Genomic DNA, 26,399 nt, shown 5'->3' with positions numbered 1-26,399 from the left:
CCTTTACTTCAATGTTATTAGTTTACCCTTTCTCATTGTACAATACTAGATCTAAAATAGCCTGTTCCCTAGTTGGTTCCTCAACATACTGATCTAGAAAACTATCTTGTATACATTCCATGAACTCATCCCCCACACTATTACTGCAAATCGGTTTGCCCAGTCTATATGTAGATTAAAGTCCCCCATAATTACTGTATCACCCTTGTTACATGTGCCTCTAATTACGTGATTTATACTCCGCCCTACATTACAACTACTGTTTGGGGCCTATAAACAACTCCCACCAATGTTTTCTGCCCTTTGCTATTCCTTAGCTGCACCCAAACTGATTCTACTTCTTGATTCCAGAGTAACATTCAAAAGGGAATTGGATAAATACTTGAAGGGGAAAAGCTTGCAGGGCTATGGGGAAAGAGCGGTGGAGTGGGACTAATAGGTAGCTCCATCACAGGCACGATGGGTTGAATGGCCTCCTGAGATTCTTTGATTCTATGAATTAAGTTCCTTGTCTGCAACTCTTCGGCCACAATTTTCTCAAGGGAGGCGTGTTGAGGGCAGGAGGCCTCCGAGGCGGGCAGGAAATCCGAGAGGCTGGTTTCCCACAGGCCCTGCCAATTTTAACGGCAGGGCCTGGCTTGAATGCGAGGCCTCGGATTCCCGCCCGCAGCCAACCAGATTGAGAGGTTGACTGGCTGCGGGTTAGAAAGGCCTCAGAAGAGAGGGGCCAATCCCAGCGAGGGATCGCGGGAGGGGGTTGGCAATTGGCCGGGGTCAAGGATCAGGGGGTGGAGGTGATTGAGGATTGGCCAGGGCCAGGGGAGCGGTGGCGGGGAGGTAGGGAGAGGATCGGCAGGAGTCTGGGATCGGTGGGCGGAGAGTATCGGCAGGGGTCGGGGATTGGGCGGGGGGTGTCAGCCAGGGATCAGGGGAGAGGGGTGTCGGCCAGGGATCGTGGCTGGGGGACGGCCGGGGATCGGTGGGGGGAGAGAGGATTGTGGCCAGCTTCCTCATCAACATTGGCAGGGGGGCCGGGGGTTTGGCGGGGAGGCCTGGGGAGTTGATCAGAGGCCTCGTGGGGGTTATCCGATCATTGGGGTTGGGTTAGGTAGGGTCCCTGGATCAAGGGGATAGGTACAACGCCGCTTACCTCCTGGATGCAGCGGTCCCCACCTGTTTTACTGCCGGATTTCAAGAATTGTTTGAAACCCGTCCACAGGCAATTAAACGCAAAGTGGAAGGGGCAAAAGAGGGGACATGTTTATTGGCAACACCAAAAGCTCTGATTGGTCCCTTTGGATGACAAGTCCTGATTGCTGATTGGGTCCTTAGAGGACAAGATATACCCAGCAGTTTCTCTGGAATGTGTAATTAGATCTTCCCTGCCTACGTAATCAGTTACTTTGCAAAGTGTAATTCGAGCCATTCTGACTGTATACTCCAGACAGAACAGAGCTCACTTGGAACAGAGTTCACCCTCCATCTCCATCCGATTCCCTCTCTCTCCCCCTTCTCCCACCCGCAAACAAGTTCCTCCCCCACCCGCCCAAGTTCCTGATCTACCCCCCCACCCCCCCACCCGTTCCTGACCTTCTCCCCCACCCAAGTTCCTTCCCTCCAAGGATTTATGACCTTCTTCCCCAAACAAATTTCTGACCTCCCCCCCACCCCCCATAGATGGGGCATTGTGTGAGGGTCACGGATTGTTAACAGGTTTATTGGGTATGAAGTGAATAGTGACAGTGTCGTGAGTTCCGGATTTCATCCAGTCCAATGATATCACGTGCCACGAACACGCCGAGCTGTCTGAGAAATCAACTAGGTGTAGGGGGAGAAGAGGGGGAACGTGGTGCGGGTATTAAGGGGGTGGGGTTGGAAGAACGTGATCCGTCTTACTATCTTGATAACGTTATCGCTCTCATTCTGCCACCCTTTAGACCTGGAGCATGTTCTTCCCCCATCCCCACTGTGCTCTCCATGCTCTTTACCCCCACCCTGAGTTCCTGACCTCTCTCTCTACCCCCCTTCGATTCCCTCTCTCTCTCTCTCCGATTTCCTCTCTCTCCAACTTCCTCACTCCAATTCCCTCTCTCTCCGATTCCCTCTCTGCGATTCCCTCTCTGATTCCCTCCCTCTCCCCTTCCGATTCTTTTTCTCTCCCTCGCCCTCCGATTCCCTCACTCTCTCCCCATCCCCCTCCGATTCCCTCACTCTCTCCCCATCCCCCTTCGATTCCCTCTCTCTCTCCCCTCTCTCTCTGATTCCCTCTTTCTGATTCCCTCTCTCTTCCTCTATCTGATTCCTTCTATCTTCCTCTATCTGATTCCCTTTCTCGCTCCCTTCGATTCCCCTTCCAATTCCCTCTCTCTCCCCCTCTCTCCCCCATCCCCGTTCGATTCCCTCTCTCTGATTCCTTCTCTCTCTCTCTCTCTGATTCCCTCTCTCCCTCTCTCTCTGATTCCCTCTCTTCCTCTCTCTCTGATTCCCTCTCTCCCTCTCTCTCTGATTCCCTCTCTCCCTCTCTCTCTGATTCCCTCTCTCCCTCTCTCTCTGATTCCCTCTCTCTCTCTCTCTCTGATTCCCTCTCTCCCTCGCTCTCTGATTCCCTCTCTCCCTCTCTCTCTGATTCCCTCTCTCCCTCTCTCTCTGATTCCCTCTCTCTCTCTCTGATTCCCTCTCTCCCTCTCTCTCTGATTCCCTCTCTCCCTCTCTCTCTGATTCCCTCTCTCTCTCTCTCTCTGATTCTCTCGCTCCCTCTCTCTGATTCCCTCTCTCTCTCTTTCTCTGATTCCCTCTCTCCCTCTCTCTCTGATTTCTTCTCCCTCTCTCTCTGATTTCCTCTCTCTCTCTCTCTCTCTGATTCCCTCTTCCTCTCTCTCTGATTCCCTCTCTCCCTCTCTCTCTGATTCCCTCTCTCCCTCTCTCTCTGATTCCCTCTCTCTCCCTCTCTCTGATTCCCTCTCTCTCTCTCTGATTCCCTCTCTCCCTCTCTCTATGATTCCCTCTCTCCCTCTCTCTCTGATTCCCTCTTTCTCTCTCTCTCTGATTCCCTCTCTCTCCCTCTCGCTCTGATTCCTTCTCTCCCTCTCTCTCTGATTCCCTCTCCCACTCTCTCTGATTCCCTCTCTCGCTGAATCCCTCCCTCTCTCTCTGATTCCCTCTCTCCCTCTCTCTCTGATTCCCTCTCTCTCTCTCTCTCTCTGAATCCCTCTCTTCCTCTCTCTCTCTGATTCCCTCTCACTCCCTCTCTCTCTGATTCCCTCTCTCTCCACTCTCTCTCTGATTCCCTCTCTCTCCCCTCTCTCTCTGATTCCTTCTCTTCCTCTCTCTCTGATTCCCTCTCGCCCCTCTCTCTCTGATTCCCTCTCTCTCCCCTCTCTCTCTGATTCCTTCTCTTCCTCTCTCTCTGATTCCCTCTCTTCCTCTATCTCTGATTCCCTCGCTCTCTGATTCCCTCTCTCCCCTTTCGATCCTCTCTTCTCCCCCCGACCAACACGGATCCAGTGACGGGCCTGAGGAAAGTGAGGCCTGCGCTGCACTGCAGCCGTAACCGTGGGGTACTGCGCATGCACGGCCTCGGTGACAGCGCATAGAAGGGGATCGGGTGCACATGCGCAAAGATGGGCAGGACCAACCACATGCATGCGCAGAAGGACACAAAAATGTTCGTGCAGATAATCATGTTGAAAAAAAGGCTTCCAGCCACATTACAATGTTTAAATTGAGATCTAATACAAAAAGGAAAATACTGCAGATGCTGGAAATCTGAAATAAAAACAGAAAATGCTGGCGATACTCAGCAGGTCAGGCAGCATCTGTGAAGAGAGAAATAGAGTTAACGTTTCAGGTTCTGACGAAAGGTCATCGACCTGAAACGTTAACTCTGTTTCTCTCTTCACAGATACTGTCTGACCCGCTGAGTATCTCCAGCATTTTCTGTTTATATTTTAAATTGAGGTAACGCCCCCTGGGAGCAGTTTGGTCACTGCGCCTCCTGCCCCGCCCCGTCCCCCCTCCGGCAGGTTTGGGCAGGTTGGAGTTGGGATTAGGTCGGAAATCCCATTTTTAACACTTGAGCTGCCCCCACGCTCCAAACTCACCTGTTGTTTTCAGTGATAATTCCAGCCTTTATCTCTCCTCCTGAAATCATTAATATTGCAGAAAAACAAAAGGGTTTGGCATCAGCGTATTGAGGCCCAGTTCAGTTTTAACAAATACGCAGTGAGACCATCTGTAAAAGTCATGAACACAACACAGCGGCACCTCCAACACATTCAGAGCTCAGGCTAGAGGTGCTTTGCTACTGTGCTTCCACGTATCTGCTGGAGTAGGGCCAGTGCTGAGCCTGGGGACAAGTCAGTCTACAATGCTGTATTGGAATCAACCTACAACAATATAGATTTTGAACCTAAAATAATCCCGTAGTCAATGAAAACACAAAGTGCACCAAGTAGACTGAATCAGTTGGGTTGAAGTGCAATCAGAAAGTTTAGGCTAATTAGTGAATCATGATGGAGGTAATGGCATGTGTTCTGATGGCTCCTAATCCATTGTTCCTGCCTTGTAAGTCAGCACAGAATATATCTCAATTTTACATCTTTTAGGCATTGTGTTGGGTGGAAGTTCACTAAACAGGGTCCTGAGGTTCATGAGCCAATATAAAATGAACCTACTCACTCCCATGTCCAGGATTCCCTTCCATCCATTGGGTTGATGGAGCCATCTGTTGCATCAAGATTTGTCTTCACATACAGAAATTTTGTGGCAAATGCACGAACACAGGTGGGTGTGAGGTCCACAGGCAGTGTGACTATGAGTCAGTCCGACATGTGGGTTCACTAAAATACTGATTGCCCAACCCTTCCTCAACAGTACTCCTTCCCAATCACAGGGCGTGGTGTGCAGTGTTCTTTATTCATTCTTGGATATACTTTGCCTCAGTATTTACCAGGGAGACTAGAAAGAAGAGATCAAACAAGATATCAAGAAATTTAAGATAGAAAGGGCGGTGAGCTAATTGATAAAATAGTCAGAGAATAAAACCCCTGGTCCAGATGGATTGCATCCGCAAATACTAACATAAGCTAGGGAAGAGATAGCAGAGGCACTGTAATATACATGAAAAAATTGATTAGAAAAGGGAATAATTCTAGAGGACTGGTGGACAGCTAATGTTATTCCTATTTTTAAAAAGGGAACTCGAACAAGTCCATGGAACTATAGACCAGTTAGCTTAATGTCGGGCGTAGGAAAGATAATGGAACGTTTATTCAAAGATATAATAGAAATACACATAGGAATCAAATATATATTAAAGAACAGTCAGAATGGATTTCAAAAGGGAAGGTCTTGCTTGACCAACCTTATTGAATTTGTTGAAGCAGTAACAGAAGGAGTAGATAAGGTAGTGTAGTAGATGTAATATACTTAGACCTACTTGTCCATCGCTAGTTACCGGTGGTGGAGCCTCTTCTTAAACAGCAGTCCGTGTGCTGACGGTGCTCCCAAAAAGTTGAAGTTACTCCGACAATGCTTTTAGGTAGTGAATATTTAGGATATTGACGCAGTGACAATAAAGGAATGGTGATATATGCCCAAGGTAGGACCAATGTTCCCTCTAATTTTTTATTTGGTGCATGGTCCCTTTAACTGGCTGCGTGGCCCATTAAAATTTTCGCACATGCGCAGTTTCTTCCATTGAAAAGCCGGTGAGTGGCCTGTGCAGGACTTCCAGAATGCTTAACGGGAACATTGGGCAGGACGGTGTGTGACCTGGGCATCCCATCACATCGCTGCGCTTGTCCGTCTGGGTGGTGGAGGTCGCAGGGCAGGGAAGTGCTGTCAGAGTAACCTTGGTGAGTTCCTTGTGTGTCCTGTAGATGGTACACACTGCAGCCACAGTGCGCCAGTGATGCAGGGGGTGGATATCGAGTCTAGTTGCGTGAAAAGCCGTCCAGTGATAAATATTTACATTTTTCTCCTCAGCTGTATTGTCGCAAGAGTGGAAAGGCGACACTCCACGAGTTGTGAAAGCACAGGAAGGTTTGTGTGTGCAGATTCCATGCCATTACAGTTATCCATCGCATCTGGCAAACCAGCCGCGAGATGGAGTCTGGTTCAATACCAAGCAACAGAAACCATGGGCTCCCCTAGCCTTTCACTCCAAGGATCACAATCATGAGTCAGAAAGGTTACGCCATCGGACCCGGCTGTCTGGAGACCTGAAAGATGGCGACTGTTCGCTGATTATAAACAACGTCACACAGCAAGATGCAGGTCCTTATTTTTTCAGAATAGAATTTGACAATGGGGAGGACCATAACTACTACCCTGCAACACGGCTTCATGTTTCTGGTAAGTGCTGTGTTATAAGTACTCAGCAATTCACATTCAACCGTCAATGGGAAATAACAAACTGTGGCGCTTACATATTAACACAAAACACAGCTTATTATAATGCAGCATCTGATTATCATTAACCTGGCAATACCTTCTAGTTCAGTCCTAAAGCAACCTCTAATACTCACTTTATTATCATTGTTGAAATTTATTGACAGCGTCCATCAATGTTATCAGCTTATCGACTCCCATTTATCTCTCTAATCATGTTTAAAAGTCTTATATTTAGACAAAATTAAGAACTTACATTTCTGTAGCACCTTTCATGACCTCAGGACGTCCCAAAGTGCTTTACAGCCAATGAACTACATTTGAAGTGTAGTCAATGTTGTAATGTAGGAATCGCAGCAGCCAATTTGCACACAGCAAGCTCCCACAAACATCAGTGAGATAAATGACCAGATCATGTTGGATGAGGGACAAATGCAACTTGTTTCTGTCCTGCCGTGGACAGGATTTAATTTAACGTTGGCAGAGATCTCTGAGAGTGACGAGCCAGTGCTCCCCAATCTATGACCTGCTGCTCCACCTCCCACCCAGTATTGTCAATTCAAGTGTCTCGGAGAGAAAATGCATTAAGCGCAGTGAAATACACTCGACCAAGCCTGAAAGTTGAAAAGTACTTTCTCTTACATAGACTTACACAGAGTTACATAGAGTGACACAGATTTACACAGATTTACACAGTTACACAGTCTAGAGCACAGAAGTAGGTCATTTGGCCCAACTGGTCTATGCCAGTGTTTATCCTCCACATGGGTATCCTCCCACCCTATTTCACATAACCCTATCAGCATATCCTTCTATTCCTTTCTCCCTCATGTATTTATCTAGCTTCCCTTTCAATGCACCTATGCTATTCGTCTCAACCACTCCATCTTGCAGCAATTTCCACATTCTCTGAGTAAAGAGGTTGCTCCTGACTTCCCTATTGGATTTATTAGTGACTGTCTTATATTGATGACCCTAGTTTTGGATTCCCCCCACAAGTGGAAACATTTTATCTACGTCTACCCTATCGAACCCCTTCATAATTTTAAAGACCTCGATATCAGGTCACCCCTCAGCCTTCTCTTTACTAGAGAAAAGAGCCCCAGCCTGTTCCATCTATCCTGATTGTTGTTGATGTGCCTCAATGAATCCGAGACTCAACGTTAACGGAGCAAAGCAAGGCTTTTATTAACTCAGAAAGTAATACACATTGGAGAAGTGTCTCTCATCCAGAGATCTGCTGTACTGCTGTGAGACACGCTGGGGCTTGCTTAAGTAGGGGCCAGGTATGGGCGGAGCCCTACACACAATACAATACAGGTAAGGAAATGAAACTGAAACTAAACTAAACACAGGGAATACAGTGCCTGATGAATGGCATATTTCATCACAGTTGTAACCTCTCAGTTCTGGTATTATCCTTGTAAACATACTTTCTCTTGTGGGACTGTGATTTCTATTTGAACTGATGCTTCATGTTATACATCTCTAAAAGAACCTTTTCTCTGTGTGTTAGCTTTCACAGATAAACCCACGATATTCCCTGCTGAAATTATTGCAGGAAAGCGTGTGAACGTAAGCTGCACCTTCAACACCACATGCAAGGAAACAACACCTGTCTTAACCTGGGTCAAACCCGCTGACATTCCCGGGTCAGTCTCAAACAGTGTTACTCAGCACGGCGTCACTCTGACATATACTACTGTCCTGACTCTGATCCCATCACTAAAACACCACAGGCAAACTCTCACCTGCAGAGTCAGATATCCATCTGTTTCATCTGAGCGGACCCTCGCACTAACTGTGCAATGTAAGTATGGACGTCCTTTATTCTACATTACCCGTAATAGTCTACATTGCGAACAGCAAGATCCCACAAAGAGCAATGTGCTGATGACCAGATCATCTATTTTGTTACTGATAAATGTTGGCCAGGACACCAGGGAGAACAGTTCTTTGAATAGTGTCATGCGATCTTTTACGTCCTCCTGAGAGGACAGAGGGGCCTCGGATTAACATCCTACGCGAAAGACGGCACCTCTGACAGTGCAGCACTCCCTCAGTACTGCAGTAAAGGCTGCGATTTTGCGATTGGAGGCGGGATGGTGGCGGGTCCGCTGTTCCGCTCCCGGTTCCCGCCGCCCTGCAGTTGAAATTTTCCGTTGATTAGCCTCGGTAAGGCCGACGTGCGGGTTCTCCAAGGCAATTGCTGGGTGTGGGTCAGTTGCTCGCGTCTGATGAAGCGATGTTGGACTGATTATTTAAAGGGGCCATGTCCCCGCTGCAGGTTAATTTCTGTTTTGTTCCCTGAAGTGCTGGCTGCTACAGCTATGGCAGCACAAAAACCTAAGGCTGCTTCCCCGCTTCGATGCGGACTCTTGTGGAGGGAGTAAGAGGACGTAAGGAGGTCCTCTTCCCTGGAGACAGAAGGAGGAGGCCCCCTCAGCATAGTAAGGCAGCTTGGCCGGAAAATGCTGAGGCGGTCAGTTCGAGGTCGGTCTGCACACGCACCTAGGTGCAGTGTCACAAGAGGTTTAATGATCTGTTGCGATCAGCAAAAGTGAGTATAACATCACACTTACCTTCAGTCTGCCTCCCATCTCTTCTCATCCCCATCACTCTGCATTGGCAACCTTCCCCTGCACATTCCAACTCACTCGATCACCCCTTGCACCCTCACCCATCCCTCTCTTTCTCTATACAGAATCATGTCACCATCTTACTAGGCACCACTCACACTCATATGCAATGGCAACGACTAACAACGCACAGGGAGGGAACTTGGTTTGTGCACCTCACTCCTACATAAGTCTCCCTCTAAAGATCTATGTCATCCATTCTTTACACTCATTCCATCAATCTCTCTCAAACTCCACTTGTGACCTCATTACAGAAGAGAGCCCACAATAAAAGGGAGAGGGGGAGGACAGGAGGAGTCCCACCATCCCTGGCGCCCCTAACGAGTGCTGAGGAGGCAGCCCTGGAGATCGTCGGAGGTGCAGAGGAGCTGGAAGTGGGGGACGGAGAGACGGGTGTAAAACAGCAAGCTGGTGACAGAATTGATTTCCAACCCTCTGATTTAGCATTCATGAGTGACTAATATGGGAGATGATGTTCATAGATATTGAGTGCTAAGCATCTGCACAATGGGATGTGTCTGCAACATACATTTCACTTGTCTAACTCATGCCTTTACTCCCCCACAGGACCATCAAGAGCCCCGCTCCCCACCGTCCAGGAGGAAGAGCAGGAGCACTCCTCAGAGGAATCACCAGTCTCTGAGGGAGCAGTGTCACCAGCATTCAGCGCACCCAGCACCAGCGCAGAGACGCACACCTCAGTAGGTTTTTTGCGAGATAGAATAGTATTGTCACCTAGTGTATCACAGCTCCCAAGTGAGCAGGAACAGATGTTGGAGACAGGTACAGCAGTGGAGGGTCCTCGACGGAGGACGCAGTGCTCTCCCAGCTCTGCTCAGCTGCATGTAAATGCTGAGCCTCTGGGGCCATCCAGAAAGAGAGCAGTGCTGGAGCTTCAGGAACAAGTGCAGGAGGCTCTAAGTGGGTTTGCTTCCACGGTAACTGATGTAAAAAGACTACTGAGCACTTGGTTTGAGTATAAAACAAGGCTTTAATCAACTGTTTCACAACCGTGAGATTCTAGTTACATCACTAGTTCCTGGTTACAGAAACATCCTGAGCAAGCTGGGCCCACGCCCGAGTATTTATACTCCTTGGACAGCGCCACCAGCTGGCCGCCCAGTGTTACTTCATGAGTCATTTCTTCATGAATGATAAGATTCATGACAGTAACTGCGAGTGTGCAGAGAATGGAGGAGTCCATCTTAAACATTAGCAATGCCATGGTGAATGCTATGGGCAATCTAGCTGCTGCCATGGAAAGGATGGCAACCTCCATGGAGGACCTAACTTGCCAGACACAAGCCAACATGGTGGCTGTTCTAGATAGATGGGCAGCTATGGAGGATAGAAGGCCATCTATCGTGGAGAGGAACCAGAGGTACATGGACGCCCCGGTTATGAGGGCTGTCAGTACAGAGACAAGTCCCCATGGCCCCACCGATGTGCAGCAAGGTGCTCTCCAGCAACTTGCTAGCAGTGAAGTGCGGGCAACCCATGAGAGGGACGGTGGTGTTTGAGCACAAGGAAGTGGGGGCTCCTCACCAAGCGCACACACTCGCTTGCCACTGCCGAGCCCTCGGTCAGAGTCCCATCTGCCTGAGCCAAGAGAGATGGCCGAGTCTGCCCCTGCAAAGCCGCAGGAGGAGCAGACTTTGGCGGGGCTCTCCAAGGCTTCCAACACTAGAGGAGAGCCGCCAAAGGCATCTAAACAGGAGCAGCAGGGAAGTGACCAGGCTGCCTTCACATAGGCTGAAGCCACAGGGGTCTCACAATGTAGAACCACGCATGAGAGGAAGATGTCACGTTAATAATCACAAGGGTTCTCACTTGGGAGTTAAGATAGATTTATTTGTAAAGTTTCTGTTCTTTACTAATATTGTAATAAATTGATGTAGAATGAAGGTTTGGCACCATTGCCATCTGTGTGCTGACAACTTGAGGGGGCACAGTTCAGGGTAAGTGCGCATTTAAAATCCGGCAATGAAGGTTGCAGTGGATCTATAGGGCTCGATTTTGCCAAGCACGAGGAGGCGGGTTTGGAGGCGTGTGAGGTGGTAAAATCACAAAAAATGGCAGGCGGGCCCGATCCCGCCTCCGAGCAATTTTCCTACATGCGTGTTTTCTGACCCCGTTTCCATCCCGTCTCCAAGAGGTGGGATAGGGCCTTAAGGACCTTAACAACCACTTAATTGCATCAATTATCCCATTTTGAGAGACCTTTCTGATTTTTAGACAATTCTCCATCCTACACGCCTCCTCTGGAACATGCCAGGTAATCCTGGCGGCCTCACAATTGGAATGCTTACTAACAGCTGCAGCTCCACCATTACAAAGGAGTTTTCACTGATGATCATTTGCAGGTGGCAGAACTTTGTTGTCTCGGGTCTGGTGGAACTTTTAGCAGGCCTGCTCATTGTTGTGGAAGTTTGGAGCGTGACATCCATCTCCAGTGTGACCTCCTGGGAAATCCCTCTCCCTACCTTGACTGAGCGCTTCCTCAACTGAGGCATATACAAGTAGCATGGTGACCATTTAATTCCTTTCCTCCTGGACATGAGATTCGGACGAAGACCAACCGCGGCAGCAGCAAAACCATGAACAACACCAGCACCGACAGCAGGGGCATCAACAAGAGCGCCAAGCTGCTAGTCACCCACCTGAAGCTGCACAGGCCAGAAGGCGCCAGCGCGCGACAATATTGCTGCCCGTGATGCAAGGGACGCACTCATCTTGGCCAGATTTGGTGCGCCTGCAGAATCAAACACTTTTGTCTCGCACCTTCTTACCAGAGCATCGACAATGGACAAGAACCTGCGGATTCCTATCACTCTGACCACCATACTGACAATGGCAAGTCGCCCTAAGCCCTCAATGTGGAAGTCCCATTTGTGAAATGACACAGGCCACAACTTCAACAGTTTGCCATCAAATCTGTTTATAACACAATGACAATGATGGCTGGTCCAAATTCAAAACATCACAGCACCCAAGTGACTACCCTTGTGACTACTTGTGCTTTATCTTCCTCTTACGCGTGCTCCTACATGGTGCTTCGCCTGTGGCTTCAGCAGATGCGGAGGCCTCTTGCTCATTTTCTTGCTTTCCTGTCTCGACACCTTTGGCGGGCATCCTCTGGGGTTGTGAACCTGTGCAGGCTCGGCAACAGTCTGCTCCTCCTGCGGCTGTGCAGGGGCTGAAACGCCCATCTCAGTTGGGTGAGGACTCTGGTGGGGCTCTGACCGAGGGCTCTGCAGTGGCACGGTCATGAGCGCACTTCGAGAGGAGCCCCCACTTCCTTGTTCTCTGCCACCAACATCCCTCTCATGGGTCAGCCCCACTTCAGAGCTAGCAAGTGGCTTGACAGCACCTTGCTGCATTTCAGGGGGACCATGAGGACCTGTTTCTGCACTGGAAGTCCTAGTCCTGAGGACTTCCATGAAGGTCTGGTTTGTATGCTCAATAGCTGACCAACGCTCCTCAAGAGACGTCATTCTATTCTGAACAATTACCATGTTTTCCATACCCTGGCGACTAAGCTCGTCCATGGCCGTAGCCATCCTCTCCACTACCGTAGCCAGCCTTACCAATGAGTTAGCCATCCTTTCCACGGAGGTTGCCATCCTTTCTGCGGTGATGCGTTCATGCGCCAATGCCTCCACAAAGGCTCTGCTCATGTTCGCAATGGACTCCTCCATTCGCTCCACACTCGCAGTGACCCTGGAGACAAAACCTGCCAGAGAATCCTGCACCTGTTCCTGGAGTTCCAGCACCGCTCTCCTTCTGGATGGACCCGGAGGCACAGGGTCGACATGCAGCCGAGCCGAGCTGGCAGAGTCCTGCGCCCTCTGACTAGGACTCTCCACTACTGTCCCTGTCTCCACCATCTGCTGATGCTCCCTTGTGAGCTGTGATACACCAGGTGGCAGCACCACTCTATTTCGCGAAGGTCCCACCGAGGAGTGAGTGACTGCGCTGGTGCTGGGTGCGTTGAATTCTGCTGACGCTGCGCCCTCAGAGGTTGCTGTTGTGTCCGTCAGTAGTAAGACACAGACTGCAGGAGAACGGTACAACAGGTGTTTACTCAACGTGGCTCACTCTGGAACTGAACTGTACAGATTACTACTCAGTGCAATATACAGGTGTGGTCACTGCCGGTACTACAGTATACATGAGCTGTAAAAAGTAGTTCCCCCCTTAAAGGTATATACATTACAATTCCTCCCCTTTTAGATTAACAGTACCATAACACTCATTTAACAATTAAATATCAAACTAATTACAATTAACACTTTTAACATACAACGTTAGCTGAAAATAGTCCATTTATATATTCAGTCTTTGGGGAGGCTTTCTGATCCTTTCTGGATAGCGCCTTTCCCGAGTGTCTCGCTCTTGGTGCGGAGGCGACTCTGGCACCCTGTCGTCGGTTGGTTCATCAGCTTCCGATGCTACTGTGTCTGGGGTAGATGCGACCTGTACGTCGGGTTCCTCACCAGGTACGTATGGGCGAAGCATGGGGTTGACTTGTTCCTGTGACTCTAGGATCTGGTCAGCATGGCGTCTCACGATGTTCTCCCCAATGTCCTCTGTGTACATTAGTGGGCCCTGCTGTGTGCATATCGTTCCTGGCTGCCATTTTTCTGTTCGGTAGTCGTGGGCCAAGACTGGTTGCCCTACATTGAAGCTCCTTGTTGGCTTCTCATGGATGTGCTGGAATTGCTTACTCTCAACATCTCTTCGTACGTTTGGTCTGAGCAAATCCAGGCGAGATCTTAACCTTCGTTTAAAGAACATCATGGCTGGGGCCTGGTTGGTGACTGCATGTGTCGCATTCCGGTAGGCGAACAGGAAATTGTCCACCGTATTCTGCAGCGGAATGTTGTCATTGTACATAGCCTTTATTGCCTTCTTAAAGGTTTGTACGAACCTCTCAGCCAATCCATTTGTGGCTGGATGATACGGGGCGGATGTGTAATGCCTTACCCCTTTCTTCTGCATAAACCTCCGGAAATCTTCGGACACAAACTGTGGTTCGTTATCGGAGCAAATCAGTTCTGGCAAGCCGTTCCTGGCAAAAATGGTCCTTAGGACTGCAATAGTTTTCTCCGTGGTGGTGGAGGACATTTTGATGACCTCAGGCCATTTCGAGTGCGCATCCACGGCTATTAAAAACATTGAGTCCATGAATGGACCAGCAAAATCAATATGCACCCGTTGCCATGGAGATGAGGGCCACTCCCATGGGTGTAGAGGGGATGTGGTGGTGCATTTTGGACTTTCTAGCATCCTGAGCATCTCTTGGTCAGGTCCTCGATTTGTTTATCGATTCCCGGCCACCACACATAAGCCCTGGCAAGGCTTTTCATTTTTACCCCTCCCAGGTGACCCTCATGAAGCTCATTGAGCACTCCCTCCCTTAACTTGGGAGGAATTACCATTCGGGATCGACACATCAAGGTCCCCGGCACACTGACAGCTGTTCTGTTCTTGTCGAGAATGCTGGCAACAGTGAGTCGCCATGTGCTGGCCATCCCTTCACCGTCAAATCATATACCCGAGACAGTGTCGGGTCATTCCGGGTCTCCTTTTCTATACGAGCGTCAGTTACCGGTAGGTATTCAACTACAGTCGAATGAAATATTTCGACAGGATCCACTGCTGGTGCTTCCTCCGCAGTAGGCAGTGGCAGGCGTGATAGCCCATCAGCATTTCCATGCTGTTTCGTGCCCTTATATTCAATCTCATAGTGGTGCGCCCTAGAAAGAGTGACCATCTTTGTAGTCGTTGCGCAGTCATCACCGGAACGCCCTTCTTCGGATTAAAAATGGAGACAAGAGGCTGGTGGTCAGTCAGCAAGGTGAATTTCTGCCCGTGCAGATAGTGATTGAACTTTTTCACTCCCCACACTAGGCTGAGGGCCTCCCTGTCAATCTGGGCATAGTTACGCTCGGCTGAGGTTAGTGATCATGACGCAAAGGCTATTGGCCTCTCTGAGCCTTCCGAGAATTTGTGCGACAGCACCGCTCCAATGCCGTAGGGTGACGCATCACACGCCAACCGAATTGGTAGTGCTGGGTTGAAATGGGCCAATACCTCTTTCGATGTGATTAGTGTTTTGCTCTTCTGGAAAGCTCGTTTACATTCGTCACTCCACCTCCATGGCACTCCCGTTTGCAGTAGGGTGTTCAGTGGGTGTAGTATTGTAGACAAATTTGGCAATAACTTATGGTAGTAGTTTACCAGCCCGAGGAATGACCTCAGTTGTGACACGTTTTCCGGTGCTGGAGCCTTGACTACTGCCTCAATCTTTTCTGGGGACTTATGTAACCCCTCTTTATCGATAATGTGGCCACAATACGAGATCTGTTTTTTAAAAAACTCGCATTTGGGGTAGTTAGCTCAGAGCCCATATTCCTTCAATCTAGTGAGCACCTGCTCCAGGTTGGTGAGGTGATCACTGTCATTTTTGCCCGTGACCAGGATGTCGTCCAAATAACACTGGGTCCCTGGGATCCCTTGCAGGACTTGTTCCATTGCCCTTTGCCAAATAGCCGGAGCTGATGCTACCCCGAATACCAGCCGGTTGTATTGGTAGAGACCTTTATGGGTGTTGATTGTGAGGTATTTTTTTGATGCTTCTTCTACCTCCATTTGCAGATACGCCTGGGCCAGATCAATCTTAGTGAAGCGTTTCCCTCCAGATAGCGAGGCGAAAAGATCTTCAATCCGCGGAAGTGGTTATTGCACGATGTGAAGGACTGGGTTCACTGTTACCTTAAAGTCCCCACAGATGCGAACCTTCCTTGGTTCTCCAGGCGTGCTGCTCAACGACTTTTTCATCACAGGGACGATGGGTGTAGCCCACTCACTCCAGTCTACCTTGGACAGTACTCCTGAACGTTCCAAACTCTCCAGCTCTGCTTCGACAGCTGGGCGGATCGCATAAGGTACCGGTCTGGCCTTAAAAAATTTTGGGCTTGCGTTTTCTTCGATTTTAAGTGTTGCTGTCATGCCTTTTAGCGTTCCGAGTCCTTGCTGGAACACTTCTTGCGTGTCGGTTAGGATCTTTGACAGTCGCCCAGGTGTGACGTTGTCATCCTTTTTGGCAGCCACAGTCAGTGCTTGTATGGAATGCCAATCCAGCTGTATTTTCTGGATCCATTCACATCCCAGTAATGGTGGTCCTCCATCTTGCAATACATACAGGTCTAGTTTTGGTGTTTCCTTACCGTTATATATAACGGTCACCCTTATTTTTCCTTTGGGGTAGACTTTTTGCCCCGTGTACGTCTTCAAAATAATTTTTGTGGCTCTCAAGGGTATGTGTGAGAATAGCCACTCGTAGTCCCGTCGGTTTATGACTGTTAGGGCTGATCCTGTGTCCAATTCCATCTTTACCTGGACTTCTGCTATCTTGAGAGTGACCCAAATGGTTCAGTGATCCTCCGTTTTGATCACATTATGTAGTTTCAGACAACTCAGCTCCCTGTTTTCGGAGTCGGTATCACTCTTTTGTTCGTCTGAACTATTCTCCGTCACCTTATGTACCTTCTTGCACTTTTCTTTTGGAGATTTCTTATTGCTGGTTTTCTTTCCCGACCTGCAGACTCGTGCTATGTGTCCTACTTTTCCACACTGCCTGCACACTTTGTCTTTGAACCAGCAATCATTGTGGTCATGTGTTGTTCTGCCGCAGCGATAGCACTTCTCTGTTCTGTATGACATTTCGTTTGTGCCATATTCTTGCGGTCTCTGTTGTATCTCTGCAGCGCCCCATGCTGCTGCTTCATATGACACCGCAATGAAACATACATAGAAACATAGAAACATAGAAACTAGGAGCAGGAGTAGGCCATTCAGCCCTTCGAGCCTGCTCCGCCATTCAACAAGATCATGGCTGATCATCCAAACCCGGTCCCTACACCGACAGCCATCCCACCCAAGCCCTATCCCCGTAACCCCACATATTTAATCCCCCCTAATGCTGAAAGCCTTGTCCAGCGTAAGGTCCTTTTCAGATAAAAGCCGTTTCTGGGTTCCTTCACTTTGAAGCCCACACACAAACTTGTCCCTTAAGGTATCTGCCAGTCCCATTCCAAACTGGCAGTGTTTCGATAGTTTGCGCAGTTCTGTTAAATATTCAGCATTGCTTTCATCCTTATGCTGGTTCCGTTTGTGAAACTTGAATCTTTCTGCTATCAGCAGCGGTGTGGGCTTTAAATGTTCCTGTAGTATCATCACTATGTCTCCAAAACTCTTTTCCACTGGCTTCGCTGGGGTTACTAGATTTCGTAATAAGCCATACGTCTTTGCACCCATTAAATTTAACAATACCGGCGCTTTCTTGTCATCTGACACCTCATTTGCCTTGCAGTATACCTCTATTCGTTCGACATATGTAGTCCAATCTTTGACTTCATTGTCAAATGCGGTGATACTGCCACTCTTCGGCATTTTGGGTGTGGTTTAATATGGCTTAAAATGGCGTCTCCTGCACTTTCCTTCCTCCCCCGCTGCTGCCAACGCCGCTCTCGGCGGTCCTCGTGGCAATGGCAGCGCCCTGTAGGTTTCGCGCGCTTCTCCTGCGCTGCTGCCAACGCCGCTCTCGGCGGACCTCGTGGCAATGGCGGCGCCTCGCGGGTTTCTGCGCATCTCTCTCCCTCTTCTCGATGCTGCTCGGCCCCTGAGCATCGGCTGCACCCTGTGCGCTCTGCCCTCTCTCTCTCTCTCCCGTCAACGCTGCTCGGCCCTTTGCTGTGCCGCTCGGTTGGGCTCTAGCCCGCCACTGTCCGGGAAGGGTCTGCGCACTACCTGTTGCCAGCCCGTTTCGCTGGACCACCACGACTGGAAAGCCAAGCCTTGCTCTCAACAGCCTCCCCCGCAATTCTCGAGTCTCTGCTGGATGACTGGGCGGTTGCCCGTGGTCGACGCCTGTGTCTCTGGCCTTGACCTCCAATCTACTGGTCTCCAGGAACGAATCCCTGGGAGGTGATGCAGAGTTGCAGGTAGTATCGAATTTGCCTCGTCGCCAATGTTGTGTCCGTCAGTAGTAAGACACAGACTGCAGGAGAACGGTACAACAGGTGTTTACTCAATGTGGCTCACTCTGGAACTGAATTGTACAGATTACTACTCAGTGCTATATACAGGTGTGGGCACTGCCGGTACTACAGTATACATGAGCTGTAAAAAGTAGTTCCCCCCTTAAAGGTATATACATTACAGTTGCAGCTTCCCCTGAGGAGTCTGGGTGCTCAGGCTGTTCCCCCTGGACAGTGGGTACGGGTGCTTTTGATGGTCCTGTGGGGGAGTAAAGGAAAGAGATCGAGATATGAGGTCAAGGTTACATGCACATTGAATAGTGCAGATGATCATAAGTCAATCTGTTAGAGCATCAGATTCATTATTAGTGACTCATGTAATGTCAATGAGAGAGATGCCAAACTAGTCTGTCACCAGCTTGCTGTGATGCGCCCATCTGTCTGTCCGTCCCCCGCTTGGGAATCCTCCTCGATCCCGGCAATTTCCAGGGCTGCCTCCTCCCAGGTGGTGAACTGGGCTACTGAGGGTGGCCCTCCTCCTGTCATGGCTCTTCCCCTCTTATTGTGGGCTCTTTTTTCCTGCAATGAGGAACACAAGTGGAGTTTGAGTGAGAATGAAGGAGTGAGTGTAGAGCATGCATAGCATAGATGCTTAGAAGGAGACAAAGGGCCCTCCCTGTGTGTTGTAAGTTGTTGTTGTTGTATCACAGTGATAGAGAGTGTGAGGGCTACATGGTGGAATAGTTAAGTGAATGTGAACATAGAGAGAGTGGCAATGGGTAAGGGTGCAGGGATGCAAGTGTCAAGTGGGAGGTGGAGGAAGAGGTTAGCAAAGCAGAGTGCTGGTGAGGAGAGGCGATGGGGATCAGATTGAGGGAGATGGGAAACTCATACTCACTTTTCCGGTGCGGAGAAGGTCATGAAACCTCTTCCTGCATTGCAGCCAGGTTCTGCGGCTCATCGATATGGAGTTGGCCTCCTGGGTCACTTGCAGCCACACAGCTTTAGTCTGCTGGGGTGGCTTTTTTCTCCCTGAGGAAGGGAAGAGCACCTTCTTAGTCGACCTTGCTCCCTCCACCAGAGATTGGAGAGAGGGCTCATCGAAGCGTGGAGCACACTTTTGCCTGCTGGTGGACACAGTCGATCAATGAATTCCTTACTACAATCACCATAAAGTTTGCAGTCTCCAGAAGAAGCAAGGCTGATTGCAGGCCTTCAATCCAGCAGCATTGATGACGTCCTGGGAGGTGACTTTCTGTATGAAAAGACTCATTGGGCCAGGGGTCCCACACGCTGGAAGTCAATTGCCCAATTAGGGGAATATCGCACTTTTTCCCCACTTCAATTCGGAGTTGGGGTCCTGACACGAATGCCACCTGACACGCCCCAGCCCGCCCACACAGGCAAAATCGAGCCCAACGTGTACAACACATACTTGCAGATGAAACACAGAACATGCCCCCCAAATTATTCAATCAGCAACCTCACAAATTTCTAAATGACAAGATTTGAGAGTGCAGCTTTTACACTGCAGTTGCAGCTGTGAAGTCTCCAGCTCACTGGTGTTCACGCCTCACCCACTTGGCGTGTTGTCGGAACGTCGTGAAACTCGACCCAGAAGCTGGAAAATCCAAAAACCCTGTGAAAATAGCTCTAAGCTACCACTTAATAGGCAGTTAAGTGCCTTTAATCCCGTTCCCGCCGCTTGGTGTCGGGCCGGTTTGCAAATCGGAGACCTGACATTCGGGAAAGTTGCGTGGAGGCGGGATCACGGTGGGTTCGGAACCCACCATCAATTATTGTGAATTTAACCTCTGACCTGTGTTCAATCCTGCCCTCTGAGCACCGGCAAAATTCCGGCCAAAGTTTCTGCCTGGATTACATGCTTTGTGATGAAGGAACTTGCATTGATATAACACTTTTCAGGGTCTCTCAAAGTGCTTCACTGCCAATGTAAGTTAACTGATCTTTATTTGTTTTTAGACGCACCACAGAATCTCTCTTTCACTTCTCTTGCTACGATTAACAATTCATCGATCAATATAAATGAAGGGAATTCTACAGTGATACTCTGCTCTGTCGCGAGCTTCCCAGCCTCGAACCTGACGTGGCGACATCTTGGTGTCACAATGAACAGAACAAGTTCCAACAATGAGCTGCAGTTGGAGTTTGCTCATGTTACACCCAGGGTCGCTGGAGACTATCAGTGTGTGGCGGAGAATGAACATGGAGCAGTGGAGCGGACCATAACCATCACTGTAAAACGTGAGTGTGCAGGTACTTCCACATCTCTCCAAATACAAACAAATTAATATCTATAGGTTACTGTGGAATTTACAAAGTGTCTCTGGCCGGAACTATGTTAGTAACAGTAAGGGACCATTCTGTGTGACTGAGGAGTCACCAGACTAATACACAGACTCACACTGACAGACACACACACATACACAGATGCACAGACACACACACACACGGACACACAGATACATATATAAAAGTTACTTATATGGATATTACATATATAGGCCTAGAAATTCAGTGGGCCTTGCGCCCACTTAGCGCCTAAAGAGGTCTTCTGCGCCGGCGGGGTTGGTAGCGCGGAAATTGAGTGCAGCGGTATTGGTGGCGGTAGCCGTTAGCGCTGCGCCGGGACCGATGACGTCATCGGTGAGCGCGGTGCCCCGGTAACGCCCCGAAACTGCGCCAATCCCCATATTTAGTTGCGGCCGCCTCCTCCAAAGCGGCCGCAAACAGCGACCAGAAAACGGGGCCGTCCTGCAGCCTTAGTGGGGCGCTTTAAAGCGGAAGATGCGGCCGGCCGCTTTTTCGGCGGCCGCCTGCCCGCACCTCCTTCCCCGGCCTCCTCCACCCCGCCCCCCCGCAGCATTGCCGGCTGCTTTCCGCGAGCCCGGCACTTCTCCGTTGTGCCGGGCTCTTTTGCCGGCTCTCGCGATCGGGGCTCCGGCTGTTGCAGGCACCTCCCCCTTAAGAGAGGGAGGAAGGCCTGCAGTACCGCAGCCTGCCGCTCCGCTGCGGGTGGCGCTGCGGCAACTAGCGCGCCGATATTCAGTTGCAGCACCCCAAGCGGAGGCGGGCACACCCTGGTATAGCGCCCGCTTCCGAATTGGGGCGCAGAAGACGAATATCTGGCGATCGCTAATGCCTCCCCACCCAGCGCTAACATTTGGGCGCGAGCGAGCTCGCCGCCCCAAAGTGAATTTCTAGGCCATAGATCTTACATATATAGGTATCCCTGGGATCATATAGGTATCACTTCTCAAGTTCAAAATAAGTATAAGTACATCGGAGCACTGTGCTGAAACTGTACTGTAGTAATTAATGGCTGTTTTTGCAGGTAGAGACTCCAATGAGTGGAAAGTAGGATTGATTGCAGCTGGAATCATTTTGAGTGTTGCACTGGCTGGATGCTTAATCTTAATCTTCAAGCGTGCAAGAAAGTAGGTGGAAAGCTTTAACATTTTTTTTTGAACATCCTTACTTCTCTCCTTAGGGAAAGAACCTGCATTGGTAAAGCACCTTTCATGACCTCAGGATGCCCTAAAACACTTCACAGCCAAAGAAATAATTTTGAAGTATCGTTACTGTTGTAAACTAGCGAGATGCGGCAGCCAATTTGCACACAGCAATCTCCCACAAATAGCAATGAGATAACTGATCATATAATCTGCTTTTGCTGTTGGTTGAGGGATAATTATTGGCCCCAGGACACCGGGGAGAACTTGCCTGCTCTTCTTCCAATAGTGCCATGGAATCTTTTACGTCCACCTGAGAGGGTAGACGGGGGTTTAACGTCTCATCTGAAATACGGCACCTCGGACAGTCCTCAGTACTGGCACTGGGAGTGTCAGCCTGGAATATAAAGTGATGTGGGACGTCCTGAGGTCATGAAAGTTGCTATAGAAATGAAAGTCTTTCTTTCTTTGTTTCGTGGATTCAAGCCCCGTCTGATATCCTTACTGCATAAAGTGGGTCAGGTGTGGCCAAACTTTCAAAGGTTGAGAGCCAGAAACAGATAATATGCTTATAAACATACAGTATAGTAACACGCAAACACACAGGGGGAATTTTAACCTCTAAAAACAGGTGGGTTGGGGTCGAGGTGGAAGTCAACGTGTTAAATATCTGAATCCCGACCCCAACCCAGCTCCAACCCGCTCATTTCCGGGTTAAACGGAGGCAGGATGGGGGGGGCCAAGCTGCTCACAGAAGATGGGTTGGCACTTTAAATATTATAATGAGGTTTTATGCCTAATGTTAAACTCCATTTTAAATTTAACTGTGGGCGGCTGGATTTCCCGGGCCTCGGGAAACCCGGCAGCTAAAGGGAGGCGAGCACTGCTGGATCCAGGAGGAAAGTGCCTTTCCAGTTACCTGCTGGACCCAGGATTCCAGCCTCCCCAGCCCCTCGTGATTGGGCACCCCCACAGACCCATCCGATCGCGCCTCGAACTCCCCACCGAAGCTTCCGGTCTCCCCCCACGAGGCCTCTGATCCCTCCCTCTGGCCCCCCGGCCCCTGACTCCTTCTCCGGCCTCTGCTCTCCAGCACCCTCTGATCCCAGGCCGTCTACCTCCCCCCTGATCTACCTCATCCAATGATCGCGGCCTCCCTAACCAGCAGCGCCCCCACCCCCCACCGATCTCCACCGATCCCGGCCTTTGACGATCCCAGCCTTCCTAACCCCCAATGTTCCCTCTAATTTTTTTTTGTACTGAGCCTGTCACGAACTCCTTTGAGCGTGCCCTTTTTACAACAACAACTTACAACAACAGCTTACAACAATTGTAGCAACAGCAACAATCATACAAGTTTCGATACATAACATAAGTTTAACATAACTTCTCTGTTTTTGAATTCTATGCCTCCAGAATGAGCCCCAGTGCTTTATTTGCACTTTGGTGGCTTTTTTAACCTGCGTTGGTACTTTTAATGATTTGTGAATCTATACCCCTAGATCTCTTTGCACCTCTACCCCATTTAGACTCTTATTTTTGAAGGAGTGGGTCGCCTCCTTATTCCTCCTACCAAAATACACCACCTCACACTTATCTATGTTGAAATTTGTTTGTCATTTACATGCCCATTCTGCAAGTTTGTTCACAGTAGAATTAGATAAAAGCTGTTAGTTCATCATTTACAATCTCTATTTAAAAACAATTATTTGTCAGAAATGACTGGGATATAAAAGAACTGCATAATAATGCATTAACACTTCAGAAACGCCACTCAGTTACACGATTATGCATCGACAAACAATCCAAAAGCCCCAGGTGAGCTGAAAGAGGTGTATCTATTTGTACAATTTGTATTAATTTTAAAGTTTTCAATCTATTAGCCCATCCCTCATGTCACCACAGCAATGGCTGCACAAGCTGTAGGGCGTTTTGGTTTGGGGTTTTGTGTCTGGCCAGTCAGTTGTGGCTGAGCTGCTCCAGCCCCGTGTGGTTCGAATCACTTCCCCTTTGGTTCTGACCACCGGACTTATTTACAAGTAGCGATATAGATAAATGAGACCAGTGGTTCGGTGCAAAGAAAACCAATGTTTATTAAAATAGAGAAAACAATTACTATACAGAGAAAATCACTATGGATGCAACACAATTACACTTAACGGGGGAGGAGAAATGGACACATCGAGGGAAAATGACTAAAATGACACTTTAGCAATTCCCCTTAACTCCCACCCTTTACACCTATCTAGATTGTCTTGTGATGGGCCAGAAAGTTGATGCTCACCAGTCTAGGACATTGAAACGCTTGCTTCGTGCCCTGTTGCCTGCCGATGTTTTAGGTTTTTCACCGCCCCAAAGCAGAGATACCCCAGTAATTCAAACGTAACTGCGGGTATCCTACTTCCCTGGACGGGCTCTTCGTTGATGATCCTCTCGCTGGGTTGATGATGCGGCAGGGCACCGGAGGTGAGACGGGAGCGAGAGATAGAGAGATGGCTTCCCGAGGGACTAGTTATACCCTTCCCGGTAACCCTTATCTCCCGCCAGATCAGCTCTTTTCTTTGTCTGACCTGGACGTGTTGAAGCTCATACAAAGGAAACCGATCTGGGCCCATCGACCTGGATAGCCGGTTAATCGGTTTTAAACGTCTCATCAGTGTTCTCCTTTGTCCAACTGGTTTCGTGATGGGGCCATTCTAGACTGAATACCCCGTTGATTGTTTGTAAACAGTGTCGATGTTCTCTAACGAAGGTCTGAAATGCAGCTAAGCTTGTCCCATTATATATTGAATAGGCCTTGCTTGCTCTTGATTGCTTGTGCAAACAACCTTGATGGGTTTTAATCAGAGGCCCGAATGCCACTGGGTTTGATTCTCATGCATAAATGCAGAAGGTCTGTCTGCATTCTAATTTCTGGAAAGTTCCTTCTTTGTCAGTCCAAACTGAAACTTACAGGCCTGGGCCATGAGGTTGCCCGCAGCCATCTTGTTGAGCCCTGGAGCCCTGGATTTTAAACTCAGTCCAACCAGGGTTTCTTCAATAAGCCAAAAGTAAATCTTCGGGGAGACATGAAATTTGCGAATCCTTTCAAAGCAGCAGGAGCAGCGGCTTTCCTAAGGCGCTGACGTGCTGTACGTCCACATAAGTGATTAGAATATTAATCACAATGCAACCAGATAACCAACAAATATAAAGTGCTGTACTTCATTAGTTCACAGTATTAAAAAGAATTGAACAAACACAGGTATCTGTATTTTCATCTTCATTAATAAACGTCTTCTTGAACCAGCACACTCCCCCATGTAACATGTCAGAAATGCAACACTTATTCACAAGTGCAGAAAAACACAAACACAATTTGTGTCACCGAATTAAACACAAAAAGCAGGAAAAGCTATGATTTAACAAAAATCAACATTCATCTTTCTTGCTGGACAGGAGAACCAATCAGACTGACTTGGAAATGTTTACTAATATGGTGACGTAAAGATGTTAATTTACGCATTTCGCTTCCAATGTTTTTCCCTCAAAAATTCACCACAATATTAATCCCTGCTCTTATCACGAAAAGTGTTGAATTATTTCAGGTACTTCGCAATTAAATAGCAGGAAACAAATTTCGTTGTACTCTCAATTTTTAACCTCCTATTTCAAACATTTATACCAAATCAAAATTGTACATTATCAGTTTAATCAAAGTATTTTCTGTGTCTTTCTCAATAAAGGAATAGTGGTTTCTTCTAAAGTAGCTTCCTGGAATTTTTACAAATCATTACATAACTCTTGTTTGTATTAACATTCCACTAAACGGTTAAGAGGAAATCTATATTTACATTATTCCTGAGACTTATTCGGACTATAGAAAGACAGACAAAATAAAATGGTTTGTGTTTTTCCCCTTTTTTGGTTCCCTTCCTAAACGTCTTAATGATATATTTTTTTAAAGTCAATAAAAAGTAATATGTAACTCCTACAAATCCTTCTCCCTCTCCCCCTCCTCAACAACATGGTTGCATGTTTGTGCAAAGCTACTCACTTCAGTTGATCGCTCAAAATCAAACATTGAGAAATTTCAATTTAAAATGTTTTAAGCAATTCAGAGCCTCTTTAAAAGCATTTAGACTTCAAGACCTGGTTGAAACGTATTTAGAGGAGGGAAAAATTGATTGTTGCTTGGTTCTTCCAAAATCATATTCAAAACTTAGGGGGCAAAAAGGTGTTTTTAACACTCATTTTTTGGGAAAAGTTCATTAAAAATCTTTCAAGTCTCGTTGCAGCTTTGACAGAAGAAGTTGCTCCAAGTTTCTCTTTCCTTCTTCAATGCTGTCGTTAAACATACAACAAAAAGATAATTAAAGAAACTCTAATTCCAAACGAAGCTCAAATAAGAAGTGAACGAAGTGGTTAAACTTCCTAAGAAGGCGGTGAGGTTATCTATCCCCAGCCTTGGCAATGAGTTGGGATCAGGTTTGGAAAAGTTGTCTCTTTTTCTGCTGTCATTCCCTTCGTCTCTCACAGACTCTGAGGTACAAATAGGGGCACAAACTTTTTCCCCTCTCTCATAAAATGATTTAAATAACCCTGATAGACGCTTTCAAAAAGGGGACAACACCTGACAAAATTTAACCGGGACATTCAACATCACTTTCCCATATTTTCTTTCCAGCTTTAAACAATTTTCTGTATTTTATTTTTTAAAATTTTACTGTGGGCCTAAAAATTGTTGTCTTTAGCCTCCTTCCAGCGGCCATTGTACATGTGCTGCACCTCCACCTGTGTTGTTCCAAAGTGCAGCCGCCGCTCAGTCCCCGGGAACGGACTGCACGCGCCTGGCCCTTCACCCCTCTCTCTCT

General features: G+C 48.3%; 1 protein-coding gene across 1 annotated transcript in view; it reads left to right on the top strand.

Moving 5' to 3' along the window:
* Positions 1-26,399, top strand: part of LOC147097998 (sialic acid-binding Ig-like lectin 13) — a 45,920-nt gene that overhangs the window by 8,205 nt on the left and 11,316 nt on the right. The window contains exons 3-6 of the mRNA XM_085971197.1: positions 5,986-6,354; positions 7,907-8,200; positions 20,057-20,338; positions 21,429-21,531. Of these exons, the coding sequence (XP_085827323.1) occupies positions 5,986-6,354; positions 7,907-8,200; positions 20,057-20,338; positions 21,429-21,531 (1,048 nt within the window). The remainder of the gene's footprint in view (positions 1-5,985; positions 6,355-7,906; positions 8,201-20,056; positions 20,339-21,428; positions 21,532-26,399) is intronic.

This window comes from Somniosus microcephalus, chromosome 30 (assembly GCF_052327205.1).
Source record: "Somniosus microcephalus isolate GS21.2 chromosome 30, FLI_Smic_1.0, whole genome shotgun sequence".
NCBI lineage: Eukaryota > Metazoa > Chordata > Chondrichthyes > Squaliformes > Somniosidae > Somniosus > Somniosus microcephalus.
Note: the sequence above shows the minus strand (reverse complement) of the source record. Positions and strands in the feature narration are given on the sequence as shown.